This window comes from Copadichromis virginalis, linkage group LG6, assembly GCF_057382275.1.
Source record: "Copadichromis virginalis isolate Kocher_CV1m ecotype Utaka linkage group LG6, C_Virginalis_male_GT1.1, whole genome shotgun sequence".
NCBI classification, from domain to species: domain Eukaryota; kingdom Metazoa; phylum Chordata; class Actinopteri; order Cichliformes; family Cichlidae; genus Copadichromis; species Copadichromis virginalis.
Genome location: NC_140623.1, coordinates 14067017 through 14086340, shown reverse-complemented (window position 1 = coordinate 14086340; position 19324 = coordinate 14067017). Strand labels below are relative to the sequence as shown.

Sequence of the window (19324 nt, the reverse complement as noted above, 5' to 3'; positions counted from 1 at the left end):
AGTGTGAGACTAATTCCCAACAAATGCACAATTTTCTCCTGTTTCAGCAATACTTGGCAAAAAGTGCAGCGTCCAGCTTTTTTAGCAAATAACTAAAGGATGCAACTTGGAAGCCACTTTAAAAGATTTATTGAGGAACCAGCAGGCTTGGGGGGCTGAATGCTACAAACAGGAGAGCCTAATGAGAGAAAAACATGCTGTTAATTTAAAAAAAAAACAGGTTTCATTGGGTGTAGGATCTTGTGAAGTAGCCCCACTTATACAGTGTGTGTAGTTTAATCTCTAGCAGTGTATTACATGTGTATGTGTTCGTGCCTCCTCAGGCGGGACGGAGTTCAAAACGTCAGCTGTTCCTCTTCCCCGGGGGTATCGAACGTCATGTGAAAATCAAAACTTGCTCTGTAAGTGCTCAGCTGCCACTTTCACCATCACTGGTGTGCATCATGAGAGCGAGTGCATCCATGTGTCTGCACTGACACTGTTGTGTTTGGGTTTTGGTTTTTTTAGGTTGCCCTGGAGGTGATCGAGGAGCTGTGTTATGAGATGGGTCTGCACAAGCTGGAGGCTATGGAAGAATATGCCATATTTTTAGTGACCAATAGAGGTATGCTCATGGGCAGCTTGTCTCAAACACATACAAACACATACATATTAAACTTTGTATTTATGCTCTTTGAGAATCTCTGTTAGTTGCTCTCTGAGGTTTAGCTGTAAGAGAAAGTCAGGGAATGGTAAAACTCATCATCTAATCCTTTGCAGGTCTTAAAATGAGGTAAATACAGCCCGCAGTGAACATAACACACGACGTATTGCATTTTTAATTTACCCAAAATTACACTAAAATGCAGAAGCAGTGTGCGGAAAAATTAATTACAACTGTCATGGTTTCTATCTGACTTAACAGGGTAAGAAGCAGCCAGCTGCTGCTAATCAGATCCACTCGATTAAAGCAGAAGTTTCGGCAGGTTGCTCATCTGCAGCATTTTGGTGTGAGTTAACTCTGGAAGGGCTTAAATTTCCAAACTATTTGACATCCACCATTCAACAGTGAGAAAGATTATTCACAAGTGGAAAAAAATTCAACGCAGTGCCATAGCCAATCAAGGAAACTCAGTTTCCTGGACTCAAACACAACCTGGAGACCGACAGCTTTGCAATTTCAAAAGGTTTATTAACGAGTATGCTCAGGATTTTAACTCAGGAAGACTGGTCTGCCAGAGAAGGCAGGTAAATTAGCCAAAGTGTAATATGTTATATTTTTTATTTTTATGTCGTGATCTGTAAAACCTTATCATTTGAGGAAGGGGCACCTTCTTTCACATGACTGTACCTCTAAAAGTAAACATTTTTTTGTGTGTATTTAAAAACACAAGTGATGAAGAACGGCCCTATGGCTCGTTTCCTTCTGCTTTATCAATAATTTAATGTTTAAGCCCCTTGAAATGCTCTCACAGTACATATACTTTATACACAAACACCATTGTTGTCTTTTTTCTTCCCTGAGCATTAAATATCTCCACATGATAACAGCTGGCAGCTGCTCTGACTCCTGCGCTTTTCCGAAGCACAGCAGGTCACGCAGCATGGGGCTGCACAGCACATTTCAGAACACGAGTATCAATAGTTTTAACTCCTTTTTGGGGGCTGAGCAGTGGCCAGTGTGAAAATATGCACGTCCACTGTGTAAAAACTTTGCATATTTGCATGTTCAGGTCAGAATGTGCGTCCTTTGAACAAGCATGAGTACATCCTGGATGTGGCGACAGAGGCCGAGTTAGTCGACACCGGCTACAGCTTCTGGTTCAGGCGAGTCGTCTGGACTCAGCCGCTCAAGTTTGACAATGAGCTCTGTGTGGCCATGCACTATAACCAGGTACAACATTTGCTGCACATACTCGGTAGCTGCTGTTTACCTGTGTGTATGCATGTGTGCATAACCCTGTTTTTGTGATTATTTAGATCCTTCCAGACTACTGTAAGGGTCTGCTGAATGTTCTTCCACATGGAAAAGTGAGCGATCAACAGTTTCACCAGATCTCCAAACTGGCAGCTTTGCAGCACCGAGCCAAAGACAACATCTTCATTCCCAGCATGTGAGGAAACAGCAGCACTGAGAAAGTGGTTATAGTTTAATTCTAATGAGCCCCAAAGAGGACTTTAAATTTAACCTGGAGTTCAATTTTACTTAATTTTACATACTTACTTTGTTCTGAACAATTTACTTTAGTGATAATCATTGTCCTGAAAACACAAACTTATTGTACTTTAACAATCCTGATGTCAAACAAATCCCAATTAAAAGAAAATATTAGCAACTAGCAATTAGCTCCAACTCTGTGCATTTAGGCAGATAAACATGGTTGAAGAAAGTTAATTTAAATGACTGAATGTGGCATGGTTGTTCATGCCCGATGAGCTAAACTGAGTATTTCAGAAACTGCTAATCTGCTGATCTCTAGCGTTTTCAGAGAATGGTCTACAGAAGAGAAAATATTCTGCGAGCAACAGTTCTGGTTCAGATTGGCCAGACTGTTCTGTTCTGAGAAGAGCATCTCTGAATGCATAGCACACTGAACCTTGAAACAGAGAAGCTCCAGGCAGCAGATGACAACACTGGGTGGCACTCTTGTTAGCTAAGAACAGGAAACTACATTTTTTTTGCACAATTTGCCCATTATCGGCAAAATCTGGTCTGGTAAAACCTGATTTCTGTTATAACATTCAGAATTTGGCATACACTTTGTACAAGTATGGATCCATCCTGTCAACAATTTATCCTGCAGGTGTAATGGCTTATTTTCTTCAAGCATCCCAGCCCACCTGAATGTTATTCCTGATCGCGTCTATCCCTTTATGGCCACAGTGTACCCATCTTCTGATGGCTGCTTCCAGCAGGATAACGCACCATGCCTAAAAGCTCAGAACATCGTAAACTGGTTTCATGAACATGACAATGAGTTCACTGTACACCTTTGGGATGTGGTAGATTGAGAAATTCTCATATTGTATTTGCAGCTGACAAATGTGCAGCACCTCTTTGATACTGTCATGTTAATATGAACCAAAATCTTTGTGGAATGGTTCCAGCAGCTTGTTGGATCTTTGCCACAAACAATGAAGGCAGTCCTGAAGGCAAAAGAGATCCAGCCTGGTATTAATAAGATGTACCTAATAAAGTGTTCAGTGACTGTAGATGGAAGTCATTCATGATGTAAAAACAGTGTCAGCATGTTTCTATACATTCTTTATGTTTGTCTAACTTCGGTTTTGTTTTTGCCTTTAAATATTATAACTTGTTAACTAAGTTATTCTTGATATTTGAACGTTGAATGAACACTTTCCCCAGGATTTCTGGATGGGTTAGACTTTAAAATGAAATAATTCTGTTCCCATCAAAAACTTTGGTAATACACCCTACAATGACCAAATTTGTTGTGGTCTTTTATATCTATAATGTAGTATTAATGCTCATTTTAGTGGTGAGAAATTACAGCAATTAAAGTGTGAAATAAAGGAACGAGAATTTAGTGTCAAGCTGAAAAATTAAGAGTAAAGACCTCATAAAATGGCCTGCATAAAAGAAAACAGAGTAAAATCTTGTATAATGTTAATGTTTAAGTGGAGGATTCTGACTCGACTTGCAGCAGTTTAGTAAATGCAGGCACAGACTGTGGTGCAGTCACCAGTTATTGTGTTTAAAAGGCATGACTGCTTTTCTACTTTCTCAACTGTAAAAACTCTTATATGACTTCTTGCTCTAACCGCTGTTATCCTCGATCCTTCCTCCCCCATACACAGACACACACACAGACACACACAGACACACACACACAGCCTAAAGCGGAGAAGAGCAGCTCACTGAGTTGTAAAACTCTTCTGGAGAAATGTGGGAAATCACAGAGTGAAACAGACTGCTGTTTATCTGATACTCTGTTTCTGTTCTCCCTCTCCTGCAGACACGAATTATCGGAGTACATCGCCACACCTCTCTTCAAAAAGCAGCCACCCCAGCAGTGGGTTACCATGGCGACACAGCATATGCAGCAAGTACAGGCACTGAACCCGCACCAGGCCCGAGCACAGTTTCTGGGTAAGATTGCTGTGGACATTAAGAAGCGCTGCAGGAACACCTGGTGGTCTACAGTAATGTGTTAAACTAAAACTCAACTGCTTCACCCCAAGATTGAAAATTTACTCAAATTTTTCTTGTGCGCTTTCAGGCCTGGTCAGTGCATTCCCCATGTTCGGCTCTTCGTTCTTCTACATCCACAGCAGCAGCTCCACCACCTTTTACGCTCCCAGTATCGTTGCTGTCAATCAACACGGTCTCCACTTCCTCCACAAAAATACCCATGTAAGGAGCGTGCACACACACACACCTTTGGTCGGCTTATGACTCAGCGCATCGTGACGAGAAGATGAACTCATATGCAGAGCTGTAATTTCAGCAGACAGCTGTAAAAGTTTAGTCTCTGTCATGCAGGAGATGATGGCACTGGTCCCCCTGGCGGATATACAGTCCACCCGCACCCAGAGACCCACTGCTGGGACCAGTTACCCTTATGTAGACCTCACCTTAGGGGATATGAATGCACAACGTGTCATTCAGCTACAGCTGGAGCAGGTATTATGCAAACCACACATCTAAAGAATCTTGATCATCTTTAGCCAGTCAGCTTTCGGGCTCTGATCCACTCTTTCTTCATCCTCAGGGCCTGGAACTGTGTCGAGTCGTCGCCATGCAGGTGGAAAACATGATGTCAGTGCGGGAGAAGAGGCTCACTCTGCCACCCAGCGAAATCACCATGCTGTAACGCACAAACTTTCACGAGTGCACATGCTCTCGCTAATGTACGTGAGACCTTCATAAATAGCCTACCTCTTCTCAGCTTAAGGTGTTTGCTATATGTATCTCGCACACACAAATGTGAGGTCACTTTCTATGAGTGCAGAACAAGAATGGATCTCAATACTGGACGAATTTCCTGTTTTTCTATCTGTGTGACTCATTAATAATTGCACTTAACTGTTTTATGTGTACAGAAGCTGTAAATGAAATGTGGGGAGGCTTTGCAGGGCCGGTGTCGTGTCTTCACAAAGTTTTATAACTGATAGGCTACATGTTTTATATTTTTTTATAAGTACAGTTGACTGTACTCTTTATTGTTATATTCAGCCCTTGATAATGCCCATTTTGTTAAAAAAAAAATCAAAACAAGAAACATTATATATAAATCACAATAAATCAGGGTTTTTAAAAACAATTGTGAACTTCTTCAGTGATTATTATATTACGTGCATAACTATACACTGCTGGGGAAAAAGTGAAATATTTAATCAGCAACCTTTCTCCTAATCAGGTATTTACTGACTTCATTGTTTACACACATAATATTAAAAATATACATTGTTTCAGTGTGCGAGAGTTAAGCCGAATACTGCTTGCTTCCAAACTCTATAGCGGCCGGTAAGTAGTTATTTTTACTGTATAACAACACTTTTTTTTATTCCACTATATTCAGTCTTTTATTCTTCTTCGTGATATGTAATGAAATAAAAAGTTTGCATAAAACTTTAAAAACTATTTTTTAGTCGCACAGTTTTCTTTCTTTGTATATCTGCTATATAAACTGAGAACCAGCGGAATTAATAAAAAAAAAAAACAGAGCTATCTGGATGTAAAGTGTGGACTCAGTGGAGGTAAATAAGAGGTAAGTGGGACAGAATTAGCAGCAGAGGACTAAAATGTGTCCTCGGGGTTCCCAAAATGGATTTAGCCCCGCCCCACACTGTCAACTCGTCACCGAGCATGCGCAGACTTCTGGCAGGTTACACGAGTTTATTTTCAGCCTTTTTCTTGGAGACGGTTTGTGCTGGTGTAAACTAAGAGGAGGTCAAGATTCGTGCGCATATAGCAATGCGTTTCCCAGGCTATTGGAGTTAAAACCTGACTCGTCTGCGGAGCTCTGAGGTCTGGAGTTTAACGGCGACATGTGAAATGTTGCTGCGTGGTTTGTCTGTTTTTCCAGGCGGCGACGGACAGACCCAGCCAGGCTAGTGGAGCTAACTAACTTACTAGCTTGCTCGCTAGCTGGTAGCCAGGCCGCTCAGATAATATTTTTTTCGCGTTTCTGCTGGCCGAGCGTGCTGCATTTGCCACGGCTCTGTTTTCCTGAGAGAGTCCGGTAAGGTAATCTCCAGACTGTCAACTGCCACACATCGTTACTTCAATGCAGACGCGGAGTGGCCCACCAGCTTAGCTAATGTTAGCTACTTTATGCGCTGCGAGAAAGTAACTGGACCCTTTAAAGCAAGTGATATTCATCTGTTAGACGTCTAGTCCGCTCACGCTAACAAGACCCCGAGTAATTGTTGCTGAAATGCAGCGCTGATGCGTGCTATCTGTTAGCTAGCAGCCCTCGTCGCAGCACGCCGGTCATCTTGTTTTGGCTGATATGGCAGCCAGTGGATACTCCGACCTGAGGGAGAAGCTCAAATCCATGACTCCGCACAGAGACGACTACGAAAACAAGTGCGTGGACGAAACGAGCAACGGGAAACACCGAAAACGCAAGCACCGGGAATCCGATGACGACGAGTACGAGCACAGCGATGACAGCACGGACCTCCGGGAGCAGGAGGCCCGCCGGGTGAGGAGCAGCATCCAGCAGAAGACCATCTTCACGCCGGAGGAGTGCGCCCTCATCGAGAAGAAGATCGACGAGGTGGTTGCACAGGCAGAGGCCGGACATTACCGCGAGCACACCGTGGATAGAGCGCCCCTTCGGAATAAGTACTTCTTCGGGGAGGGCTACACGTATGGAGCCCAGCTGGAGAAGCGTGGTCCGGGTCAGGAGCGGCTGTACCGCAAAGGAGAAGTGGACGAGATCCCGAGTTGGGTGCACGAGCTGGTGATCAATCGGCTGGTGACAAACGGAGTCGTCCCAGAGGGGTTTGTTAACAGTGCAGTCATCAATGACTATCAGCCAGGTGGCTGCATCGTGTCACACGTGGATCCTTTGCACATCTTTGACCGGCCCATCGTGTCCGTGTCCTTCTTCAGTGACAGCGCTCTCTGCTTCGGCTGCCGCTTCCAGTTCAAACCGATTCGGGTGTCTGAGCCCGTGTTTGTCTTGCCTGTGAGAAGAGGAAGTGTCACCGTGCTTAGGTGAGTATAGCTGTGTTTGCTGTCATGTTTTGTGTTTTTGTGTAGTTCCCACGGGCTGCAGAGAGCAGTCACTAAAAGCCTCTTTTCCCCTCTCTCAGTGGCTATGCAGCAGATGACATTACCCACTGCATCCGACCACAGGACATAAAAGAAAGGCGTGCAGTAATCATCCTCAGAAAGTGAGTCAACACACTGTGATTTTGAAAAATTGACAATCCTAATTTAAACCTCTCTCTCAACCCCAGTCTTTCTTATTCTGCTTCTTCTTCTTTTTGGCAGGACTAGACCTGACGCTCCTCGACTGGGCTCTGACAGCTCGTTAAGAGCTTCTTTGGCACAGAAACCAGGTCGCCTGAAAGCCAAACGTTCTCATCGCAAAGCAGACCCTGATGCTGCTCACAGGTATCCACCCGCACGTGCTAACACACCAGAGGTCTTCATGGTACAAACTAAACTGAGAAAAGTCAGACAGCGCACGAGTATTTCATCTGATGAGAAACTGGTCAAAATGTAATTGGAAAACATAGAGGCTGCAATCAGTGAGTGCTAGGAAGGGGTACCAGAGTTTGGCATTAAATTCATACTGATTCCAGTCTCCTCTAAACTGAAACATTGATAAGTGTCTGGACAAGTGGTGCCACTCTCAGTATTTATGTAACGTTAATTCATTCTAACAAAGCCGGTGTTTAGAAATTCACAGCTGCCCCCTGAAAATGAGGCTGCTAGTCTCAAGCAGATTGTCTGCCCCTCAAGTCACAGTAACTAGGGCTATTAATGAGTCTTTTATGAAATGCACAGTTGGCATCGGTGTGAGTACTTCTTTAAGTGGCTCTAATTAATTCTCAGGCAAACAGCACAACAAACGCTTTCTCAATCAATAAATGAGGCAGAAAGCCTTGGCCAAAGATATTGTAAGGCTAAGTTTGTTGACATGACAGTACAAGCAATGCTTGTTTTTGCCAGCATAATTAGATGTGTGGAAAGTGTGATGTGTACAAACAAAAACATTTACCTATTTCTGCCAAAGAAAAAAAAAGATTCCTGTCAGGATGACAGGCTGCGGAGCGGAGTAGGTGATCCCATGTTGGGTCAAGATGATGTGTGTAAACACCAGTGAGTGGTATTCATCATACAGTCTGTTCAAGTTTAAACATGTAGAAAAGATATAGAGGGTGTCATATCTTGGTTTTTAAGTTGCTGTGACAGAAAAGCGTCTTCCACTGAGGTCAGGGACGATACTAGCCTCTGGTCTCGCTACTCACGTGGAAAACTGGGCAGCACTTAAGCAGAGCTCTAAGCTGTAATATTTTGTCATGGCTCAGAGGTGGTGAATCTGCAAGAATAAACGTGAGGTGTGTTAGTAAGATAACTCTGTGCGATGAAAGGGTTTGTGATGAATGACCCAAATGTGACTCCACCAGGCCGAGGGTTCTGGAGATGGATAAAGAGGAGAACAGACGTCCTTCACTGTCCCGTCATCGTCACAGCATCACCTCAGAGAACTACAGGAGACGCGGCCAAGACTACGACAAAGAGCAGGAGAGTTCAGGGCGCAAAGTCAAAATGAGGCGCCACTGAGGACTCCTTTCACATGTGAATATCTGGTTGTTGTTGTTTTTTTTTAATGTAAGCCCATCAGCCACAACATGAAAACTACTGACAGGTGAACAGGATGATCTCATTACAGAACAGCGTCGTTTGAATCCTCGGGGCCCTGGCGTTCATGTCAAAGTTACTCTGGCCAGCTAAACACTGGAGCACAGCAGGACAAACAGCAATGAGGAAAACATCTTAGCAGGACACACAGGCAGCCAAAGAATCTGCTGCTAGCATCACAGTGCCATCAGAGACACCCCTACCCCTATGGCATGATAGGTCAAATCTGTTTTGGCAACACTGAGTGCGGCCTGCACCGTTTTGAGCAGGTGGTTTTAATGTTATGGCTGATTATTATATTTCAGTATTATATTATTTGTTCATTCAAACTTGCTCCTTTTGTTTCAGTTTGGCACAGGGAGGGCAGTTATCATACTGTTGCTTTTTGATTTGAGTGGATTAGTTTTTGGCAGACAAAGCTTACATCTCTGCTACTTATTACAGCACTTGGAGTTATTCACTACAGTTAGGCTCTGTTGATAAACTGTTCAGTTAAATGAAACTTTTTGTTTGTATGTTCATAGATACCTAAAACTGGCATGTTTTGTTTTTTTTTTTGTAACCAAGATGTACAGACCTTGAGAGCTGAAAGGAGTATGGACTTGTAAAAAGGAAACCCTGGGCTGTAATCTAACTTGTTATAATGTACAATATGTTTATATAGTGTTTGATTGGAGGACTTTTATGGAGCGTTTGAGTTTTAGCACCTACGTTTCTGACCTGTAACTTCACTCAGTTCACTTTAGCCTCCATTTTGCAGTTTTAAGTTGCAGCAGACGTGAAACCGGATTTCTGTTTTACGATTCAACTCGGCCGCATGGCTTCTGTTGCTGGTCTGTCAGCTGGAGTGATGCACCATTTCAGGAGCAATGGAAAAACTCAGGTCTTGTTTTACACTCCTGTTTCATTCTGACGTTGTTGCTGTCCTGTGCTAGATCTAAATTTTTTTTCTTTTAAATAAGGTGAAATTGGGGTCAGTCAGAACTTTAATTTGAGCAGAATGACCTCCATTAAGTCCTGTTTAGTTTGGGTCTGAGCAGAAACAATTTCCTTGCGGTTTGCTGTGTAAACATAAATTTGTTGCTTGCTTCCAGTCAACCATGTTTGGCAGAGGTACTCATTAGATGACTGCTTAGTATGGAGTTACATATGAGCAAAAATAACCTTGGTTCAGAGGAGAAATTGCTTTCTAAAAACAGGACGTGGGGTGTTCATGGCTCTGTGTAGCTCGGCTAAAGTTGAAATGATTGTGTGGACAGTGAAGGAGCATAAAATGGTTTCATGGGTTTTTAGTTGTCATTTGTTTTGACTGACAAAGGTCCTCGCTAAATGAAATAAAGCTGAATTTGCCTCTCCCGAGTCTATTTATTCTGCCTGCCATACTGACAAATATGTATTTGTTACATTTTTAAGTGCAGAATTTGAGATTAAATGATCTATTGAGAAATCTTATTTTATATCTAATATCAGTAAGAATAGAATAGAATTCAACTTTATTGTCATTGCACAGGTACAGGGCAACGAAATGCAGTTTGCATCCATCCAGAAGTGCTTTAGCCATGATCGAGAAGCTGAAACATAGCACTACAATTTACTGCAAACTTTCCAGCCACTGCAAACTGCTAAACAAATGCAGTTATGAACTTTTTTTTTTAATGGTCTGATTCTGTGGTATCAGAAATACAATTTCTTCTGGAAACTTCAATCTAGAGTACTCCCATTTTATCATTTCAAAGCAGAAAGCTGACGTAAGCAGTTTCCTCACAAGCTCCACCTCATGAACTAAGTCAGGGTATTCATCTAAAGTTTCCTCTACAAACTGCTGCTGAATTTAACATCTGATCCAAATGAGCTGTTTATGTTTTTACACTATGTTGAACTGATGAAATTTAACTTCAGTGAAGGCTTGCTGAAAAGCCTAAAAACCTTCTTTCTTGTCAGCCACTTTGAGTAGGAGAGAACTTTCATCTTCACTGAAATCTCATCTTATAGCTTTGGAATAGTTAATTATTAAGTGATGATTTAACTTAAAGGGAGAACCACAAAAAGGAAAAAAGCTGCCCACATATATATATGTATGTGTGTATATATGTATTTGTTACATTATTTTTGGAAATTCAGATAAATGTATAGAAATAACCCGATTAGTTAGAACAACTGTACAGAAGAGAGCCGGACAGTTATTGAAGGTCTGTTGTGCCAGAGCGTCACCAGGGGGCGCTAATGCACCTTTAACGATGATTATCATCCGAAATTTTAAAAAAGGACGAAGAAGCCACCAGCTGTTAGCTACTGTTTATGGCATACTTATGGCAGCAAACGACAGTCTTTTTTTATTTGCCAAAAAAGCATCAAAAGACGTGTTCTGTCAAACTCCAATGGTTCTGAACCTGAATATCACATTTTCTTCGCACTGAGTGGTAAGCATATTTATCAGGAGGGTGGAGAGATAACTTATATAATGGACTGCTAACAAGGCTAACCAGCTGGCTAGCTGCTAACAATGAGAAACGCTTTGTTTTTGTCTGCGTTGTTATTCGGACAGCTGTGTAACTTTACTGTCTGTCAGTATGTTACTCGTTTCCGTCGACGTATTTTTCGACTGTTTTTGTAAGGCTAGAGATGAGAGGGGAGGTCGGCGCTAAAATACTGTCACAACTCGTTAGTAGTGAGACCTTCAAAAGTTTGAGTGATTCCAGATGTTTCACAGAAACACTTAATGAAGTCTCCTCTCTTAAATTTCCAAGTCTCCCTTTGGAAAAATGCCTCAGCAATGTATTTGGAGGCTGTTAAAGGACCAGTTATGCAAGCAATTAGTTCGTTTGGATATAACCCAGAGCATGACTAAAGCAGTAACCGCAATAATATAATATTATTTGGAGGTAAAAACAGAAACAAGATAACAAAACAGATAAAACTAGGTGAGTGATTAGCAGACTCTAAAAGTTGTTTCTGAAGAGGAGAGTTAAAGAGGAGTAAGAAAAGTTGAAACAACACCATATGCTTCTGTCATGACCTGCTTTCCACACTCTTTCTCAAAAGCACCAAGAGACAGATAAAAGAAACGGACTAAACAGGGGGTTAATCAAACCTTAAGCATGGTTAAGGTTCCTCAAAGTCTGGAGCCACATTCTGCAAACTTGACTAATTTGGTCCAAACACATTGTCAGTGAAATGCTGAGAACGCATTGCACTGTTCTGCATCGTGATATCACATGAAAACAGGCAAAGAACTCTCTTTAGCAAGCAGCAGAATCAGAGCATCTTGGATTCATGTAAAGACAGTTGACTCTGAGAGAAATTAAACATTCAGAAGAATTCTCCAAAATGCCAAATATCTTGAAGGCTTGTTTTAAGGGCAAAAGATCAGCACACCAAGATTTTTTCTTTTCAGTTTACTACTCTTATTATGAAGTCAATTAACATTAGAAACTTTTCCACAGTACTCTTACGGTGAACATACTGGCAGTCCAGTCAGCAGGATAAACTGCAAATCCTTTAATCCTGTGGGAGAAGTCTAACTTTGCCCTTTCTACATTTGCCATGTGATATGTTTAGTATTTGGTCAGTAATCTATCACACAGATGGAAAAGAAGAAAATTGCATTTTATTTGTATAATGTCTTTGTTAGTGTCATATATAATGGCAATGGCAGGTTTATATATATTAAGATAAAAACCTAAGAATCTGTGCAGGTTTGCAGTGCTTTAAAGTGAAAATGGCAAAAATAAAACTTTACAACCTCCCATTCACACACACTCACAGCTATTAAATGTAGAGTTTGTTTTTGTTTTTGAATGTCGGCAAAGACGGAGCGCTGCCTGTCCTCTGTCAGTTGAAGTCTAGTAGGATATGCTGCTGCTGATGGTGGTGCTAATGTGTCTGATATATATATATATATATATATATATATATATATATATATATATATATATATATATATATATATATATATATATATATATATATATATATATATATATATATATATATATATATATATATAAATAAATAAATAATATTTTTTCACGCTTAAATTAGCAGTTTGAATGCGGTGGTATAATTAAGCACTATTGTGACAGCAATCAGGATATTGATGTAAGTATTGACCTGATGGTAACAGAACAGTGACCTCTGTTCTGATAGTCAAAGTGACACCTCCATGCTGTATGTGCTGTAACTAGATGACTCAGGGATGCACCGGGTCTATAAATAGAGCGCTCCTTTGGTTTTGGGACCCTGTGCCTCTTGCAGGGAGCGAGGACACAGAGTTGTTTGAAATGGTTTTGAGTAATATCTTATAGCTATTTGTGGATATCAGGCATCTGGAGCTAAACGCGATAAGCTCAACAAACTTTCGGCTTTGTACAAACTAAAAATACATTTCTATCACTGTCATGTTCAGTTATAGAAGCTTACAATCAGCTTAAACAAGCTCCTTAACTGAAGTTTTGCAGTGCACTGGATCATAGACCTCATAGTGGGAGGGATGTTTTACCAACAGACTGATGTGTCACAACAGGAAAATCCCAGGTGTCATCAGTAAGGGCTGGTGTACTGTAATGAGCTTAGGAGCGCAATTAATGGGATTGATTACACCTGTGGAAAAAGACCATGACACAAAAGTCTGCTTTAAATTAGCTTGCCTTTCTATAACACCTAGCTATGAAAGAAAAAAGAAAGGAATATCGTTGTATCAAGCCCAGTTAGGCGAATGCATGTCAGACATTGATCCTTACTTTTTTTTTTTAAACAGAACCTTTATTGTGGCTGTTTCAGGTCTAAAATATGACCTTAGTTGCACCATATTCAAGGCAACCGTTGCAGACATATTTAGTTCCTGATACTAAAGCAGTGAGCAGAGCCCTGAATGGTGTAGTCAGCTACACCAGTCTGTGAAGCTCTCTTCATGTAACTACATCACTATTAACTCAGTGACAATTCTGAAGCATGTCAAAACTGAGCTGTCAGGATTCCCGCTAACAATAATAGCCATGTTTGTTTATGTAACACTGTTTCTGCCAGCACTTTCTGACATGTTTAGTTATTCTTTAACTGGGAAGGGATGCTGCTTTAAGAAAGATGAGAGCAGGTTTTGTCATTCTAAGAAATACTCTGTGGCTCGTAGAAGTATTGACATAAAGAGTGCTGAAAGATTAAGAACCAAGCCCTTCATTCAAGGTATAAAAGCTTCAGTTTATTTCTTTAATGTGTCCACACATCTTTGAAGAATACTCTGCTCGATGTGTGTGAAGTTATTCATCATATTAAATAGAAATGTTGCTGTGCACACTATTCCACTTTCATGAATTATTCAGACTTCAACACTTTAGAGTGCTGTTGCATACAATTATTTCTAAACGAAGAGAAACCCCCAAAATGTTGTTTTCCATCTGACAGTCAGTCATATCTTGTGTTGCCTTCTGCTCTTCCAAATGCATGCCGTCTCCTTTTCCAAAGGCTGACCACGAAAAAGGAGAAGATGAACTTCCAGAGCAGTCGGAGGCGAGGAGAGGAAGGCATCGCTGTAGTGATTGACTTTCTGCTGTCTAATGCCCGGCTGGTTCTGGGAGTTGGAGGTGCGGCTCTGCTGGGGATCGCTACACTGGCAGTGAAACGGGTGAGTGCTTTTTGAGTTTGTTAGTACCACATCACAACATCTTTCCCAAGCCCAGTGAGTATGGAAATATTGTGTATCTAAAGGGATGAATGACAGATTCCTCATCATTTGTTCATCATTTTTGCCTTTTCTCGCCTTTATACATCACTCTTGTAGCTGCCAGTAACAATAATTTTAAATTCTGATCTAATAATATAATATAATGTATGTGATTCTGAAAAAGATCATTATGCACAATGAGTACTTTTACTTAATGTACTTTAACTGTGTTGCAAAAGGGATGAAACAAGTAAAAGTAATAGTGCAAAATCTGAATTTTGCACTATTACACATGGATCTAAAAATCATGCCTTATGGCATCTCTCCCCATTTTCTTTGCTGTTTTTACGTCAGTGTTAAATATTATAATCTCTTATGATTCTTTCACCCTCATCTATGCTAAACCATTTAAAAAAAAAAAAAAATTCTTACATGCACTTTGGACTGCACAGGTCCTGAGGATGGTTCTGTCTATCAACGTTTATTTGCCTGTGGGTTGTGATGGTGTATGTAATTGTATTTGTGGAGTGTACTCATGGCTGCACGTCTGTGACAATGAGTGTTTTCATTCAGCTGATAGAGCGCGCAGGCCGCGCAGCAGATGACGAAAAGGTGGAGCAGAAGATGGCTGAGAGCTGGGAGGAGTTGAGTTTGGTCTCTGCTTCCCCAACACTCATCAGGAAGGGCATAGAGGGTGTGGTGATGAAGCATGTCACCAAGGCAACCAAACAGCAGAAAGGTATTTGAGCGACTGAAAGTGGGCACACAAATACACAGAACGTATCCTGCGTGACACCTTCTGTTATTATATCACAGCTGTTCTCTTTTCACTCAGCTGATCTCTGCCAGCAGCCTCAGATGCTGGACGTGCAGACTAAACCGGAGTCAAAGTCCAAGAGGCTCCAGCTGTGCGCCCTGACTTTGCAGGTACACTCTGACACTTCACCTCTGAGCCCTTGAAGAGAGAGAATATGAAGTCTCAGCAACTGCTCTGTAGTTCCTCTGCTGCTGTTGGCTCATTTATGTATGCGCGTCCAGCATGTTTTGTTAAGTGCAGTGCTTAGGGGATACATATTTATTATGCACTATTAGGCTGACAGAGCCCCAAGAGCCCTGCCAATTCAAAAAACAGTGTGTGCTGGGCAAGCAGAAGATACAGAAGAAGTCAGACAAGCATGACATTGCTCTGAGGTATTGTGCATAACATCCACATAAGCAGAGAAATTAGTATAAGATAATAATTTCTTCAGTAAATGTTAGCAGTGCTTTTAAATGGTCAAATCAAGAGTTGCAGTATGAACTTTGGGAGTTTCCTTGCATGATGACTATAAATAGCAATAGATGTGTTAGAACAAAGTAGGGAGTATTAAAACTGATTTTAAATTATGTGAACTGTTCAGGAGCGTCTGCAGCAGTACTACCACACAAGGGCGGCGCTCTCTGCCCAGGAGGTGCAGAGGGCTCAGTCTGTGGCTCTGGACATCTGCACTGAGATCCAAGGTTTTCTGCACAGCCGTCACCCAGACATGCCTCTGGGTGATATGACACTCGGCGGTTCTCTGCTGGATGATTTGCAGGTATACACAACAGAAATATATTTCCCGCTGATGGGGAAACGAGCCTCTGATTTTGTCTAGCAACATCTTGGAATTGTTTTGTTATGTGCTGGTCTTTAGGTGGTCAGTGCAGACCATGCGTGCCTGCTGGTGCCTCTACAGCTGGAGTCTTCTCTGTGGCGTCTCATCCCAGGAGAGGAAACGTTGCTCACACATCCTCTGCACTGGATGGTCCGACGGATCAATCTAGAATATTTTCCCAAAGGACGCAGCTACTGGGACAGGTGATCACCACACATTTTTTTTATGTCTGTATTAAATCAAACACATGTGTAGCATATTAATATAGTGTATTGGCCTCCACTTTCCATTTTAGAAGCAAAATTAATAGAATTTGGGGGTTTTTGAGACGCTGTTAAATGGATGAAACAAGGGTCTCTACTTGTGTCTTGCAGGTATTTGGTGGGCGGCTATCTGTCTGCAGAAGCTGTTGTGAACATGTTCAGTAAGGCTGTCATGGAAACTGTGAACTGGCCGTCAATCAGCAGCACTTTGGACTGTGTCGTCAGACCTGTACTAGGAGGACCTGACCTGAGATTGGAGATCCGGTGTGTGCCCATGCTTAACTGCTGATTTGTTGAAAATTGTGTTGTTGTTTTTTAAATAGTAACATGTTGTATTTAATAGTTCACTGCTGACATTACTTAATTAATACAGTTTGATATTGTATGACGAAGCGCACACACCATTCTTGAAATGAGTCTCTGGATCTAGAAAGATGTATTAGTCCAGATTAGTTTGTGATATACGCTCAAAAGGTATAAATATTTATAAATATTTATATTTGATGCAAGATAGACCTAGCTTCACCCTCAGTATAATTTTCATTCAAACCTGAGTTTATGAGTAATCTAACCAACAAACATACTAACAAACTGAGTGATGGGTATAACTAAGAAAATAATAAACTCTACAGAAATGTCTGTTTGCATTGAACTGACACTCCTCTGTTGTCATGCTGCAGGCCTGGAAATGCAGTCGAAGGAGCAGAGAGCGACTATCAGCCCTTGTTTGTCTCTATGTTGCCTCTGTTGAGCGAGGGCGATGTGGTTTTGACCGCCCAGCCAGAGTTTACGTCTCCTTGGGTGAACGCCTGGCATCTCTCTCTCTACCCGTGGGAAACTCAACGTCTGGCTCAGCTTGATGCAGCCGACAACGGCTACCGCAAACACACCCTTAAAATACTCAAAGCGGTGTGCAGACAGAACCCTGCCCTGCGACCGCTCAAAGCCACCCCGCTGGCCAATCTCATCCTGCACCTTAGCGACTCCGAGAGCGACTGGTCCGAGACCAGCTTGGATGTAAGATTCCAACAATGTATCACAGAGCTAATTGGCTACCTCGAGCAAGGGGCGCTGCACAGTTACTTTAAACCAGCCGTCAATCTGCTGAGCGGCTTGTCAGAGGACCAGGTGGACCAGATGGGCTTCATGTTCTACTGTGCTGTGTCAGAGCCGGAAATACTGCTTATTTAACGCTGCACACCCACAGCATGTCAGTTCTCTCAAGCTCTGACATGCAGAGATCAAAGGAATAATCTTATCTGTGATGTCTGGTTCAAGGCTCCTTGTCTAGCGCCTCCATATTTGACACAAATGAAAAGGGCACAGTTGCTGTGGCATAATGGCAGGCACCATGGTTTGATGTCTACGCTGGTGGAGGAGACGTTACAAGGAGGCTGCAGATTTGCCAATCAGGCTAAACAAGGCACTCTGAGGAAAAGAGACAGGCAAAGAGTTGAAAAAATATTTGTCAGAATGTCTGAAATGGTGTGTCAGACCTTTAGATTTGTGTGGTATCTTTCCCAATTACACAGCTCAATATATCAACAGCAGAAGAGGACAATGGCTTGTTCCTTTATCCTCTGATTAACGGTGTGTGCCCCGAATCATCTTCTTAGATCACTGAAATGTTCTCTATGCAGATCAATAATAACATGATGAAAACCACCAGCTGTTGCTGCACTATCCAGTGTATCTGAGTTGGGCTTATTTAACTCATTGTGAACATTTAAATATAATGATGGTTTGAAGTGCTGAGCATTTTTCTTTGTCTTGTTTAGTCATCTGTCTGTTGTGAGTCGTTTCTGGGTATAATAACCCTTTAAATTATGCTTTGAACCTTCCTAATGATTTTATGCAGTTTTTTTTTTTTTTTTTAAATACAGAGTGAATGTGGTGGGAATATTTTAATTGTGTGCTTTGATGGTCGTAAGAGAAATAGTTTTTCTGTGAGTGAACAGCAAAACTGCAAATAAAAATGAAAAGCTTTTATTTAGATTCCTGTAACTTTGTTACATTAAAAAGTGTTTTACGTTTATGAACCTATAAGGTGGCATGTATTGTGAATTTCAAATGAGTCATGGGGGTACCTCAAACCATTGCTTGTTAGGCCTCTTACAATATATTCATTCAGCGAGCTGTGAGCACTGAAGCCCACTCACCTGTGGTTCAAACCCTATGTTTGTGAGGAGCAGCCTCAGAAGAAAGTTGGTTTAAGAGAAAGGTGGATTTAAAGGATAAGGGACTAAAGAGGGATGAACTTGGAGGCGGCACCAGTGCCCAGAAAAAATTAAATAAAGATCATTTTGACCTGTGTGTTATGCAAAGCTGCTCCAGTAAAACAATAAAAATATGGAGCTGGAAATAAACATAACAGGTGTCCTTTGAAATAATTTGACATGCTCTTATGTATTAACCTGTCTTTTATTTCATTCGTTTCTTTGTTAAATCCAGAAACGAATTGAACATCCTTTTCCACATATAAAATAATCAGGTCCCATCATGCCTTAAAGACCTCATAGTACCATATCACCCCAACACAGCACTTTGCTTTCAAACTACAGACTTATTTCAGGTTCATATGGTCTTTTTGATAAAATTGAGAAACAACTCTCCATTAGTTATGCAGCATAAAGCTATGCTGTGTTTTTAACTGCAACTTCCTTTTAAAAGGCAGGTTTTCTTTTCCACTGTTGCCAAGTACTTGTTCATAAGGGGTCATCTGATTGTTAGGGTTTTCCTGTGGTAGGAACTGTTTCTAAGATTTGGTGCCAAAAGAACCTGAACTTAATAGGATTAAAAAAACAAATATATTCTAACAGGGTTTCTGTAGGCTGAACTACTTCAGTCAAATTAAGTGTCGATCCTCTGTTTTTAAGGTAGTATTTCTAATATGAGCAAGCTGACTTCTATTTTAATTTCTACGTATACTTTTCTAAACCTA

The 19324-nt window shown here is 41.4% G+C and overlaps 3 protein-coding genes across 3 annotated transcripts in view; all 3 read left to right on the top strand.

Annotated features, from left to right (window-relative positions):
* Positions 1-5570, top strand: part of myo15ab (myosin XVAb) — a 42603-nt gene extending 37033 nt beyond the window's left edge. The window contains exons 57-64 of the mRNA XM_085460761.1: positions 324-401; positions 508-604; positions 1713-1873; positions 1960-2093; positions 3957-4090; positions 4221-4354; positions 4484-4624; positions 4713-5570. Coding sequence (XP_085316887.1) covers positions 324-401; positions 508-604; positions 1713-1873; positions 1960-2093; positions 3957-4090; positions 4221-4354; positions 4484-4624; positions 4713-4814 — 981 coding nt within the window. The 3' untranslated portion in view covers positions 4815-5570. The remainder of the gene's footprint in view (positions 1-323; positions 402-507; positions 605-1712; positions 1874-1959; positions 2094-3956; positions 4091-4220; positions 4355-4483; positions 4625-4712) is intronic.
* A 236-nt stretch (positions 5571-5806) lies between these two features.
* alkbh5 (alkB homolog 5, RNA demethylase) lies at positions 5807-10177 on the top strand. Its single transcript, XM_085458808.1, has 4 exons — positions 5807-7168; positions 7267-7347; positions 7448-7570; positions 8590-10177. The coding sequence occupies exons 1-4, from the start codon at positions 6456-6458 to the stop codon at positions 8744-8746; spliced, it is 1074 nt and encodes a 357-aa protein (XP_085314934.1). The 5' UTR covers positions 5807-6455; the 3' UTR covers positions 8747-10177.
* A 902-nt stretch (positions 10178-11079) lies between these two features.
* Positions 11080-18372, top strand: mief2 (mitochondrial elongation factor 2). Its single transcript, XM_085458807.1, has 8 exons — positions 11080-11244; positions 14285-14444; positions 15057-15222; positions 15319-15410; positions 15884-16060; positions 16160-16323; positions 16495-16647; positions 17064-18372. The coding sequence occupies exons 2-8, from the start codon at positions 14307-14309 to the stop codon at positions 17572-17574; spliced, it is 1401 nt and encodes a 466-aa protein (XP_085314933.1). The 5' UTR covers positions 11080-11244; positions 14285-14306; the 3' UTR covers positions 17575-18372.
* The last annotated feature ends 952 nt before the right edge of the window (positions 18373-19324 follow it).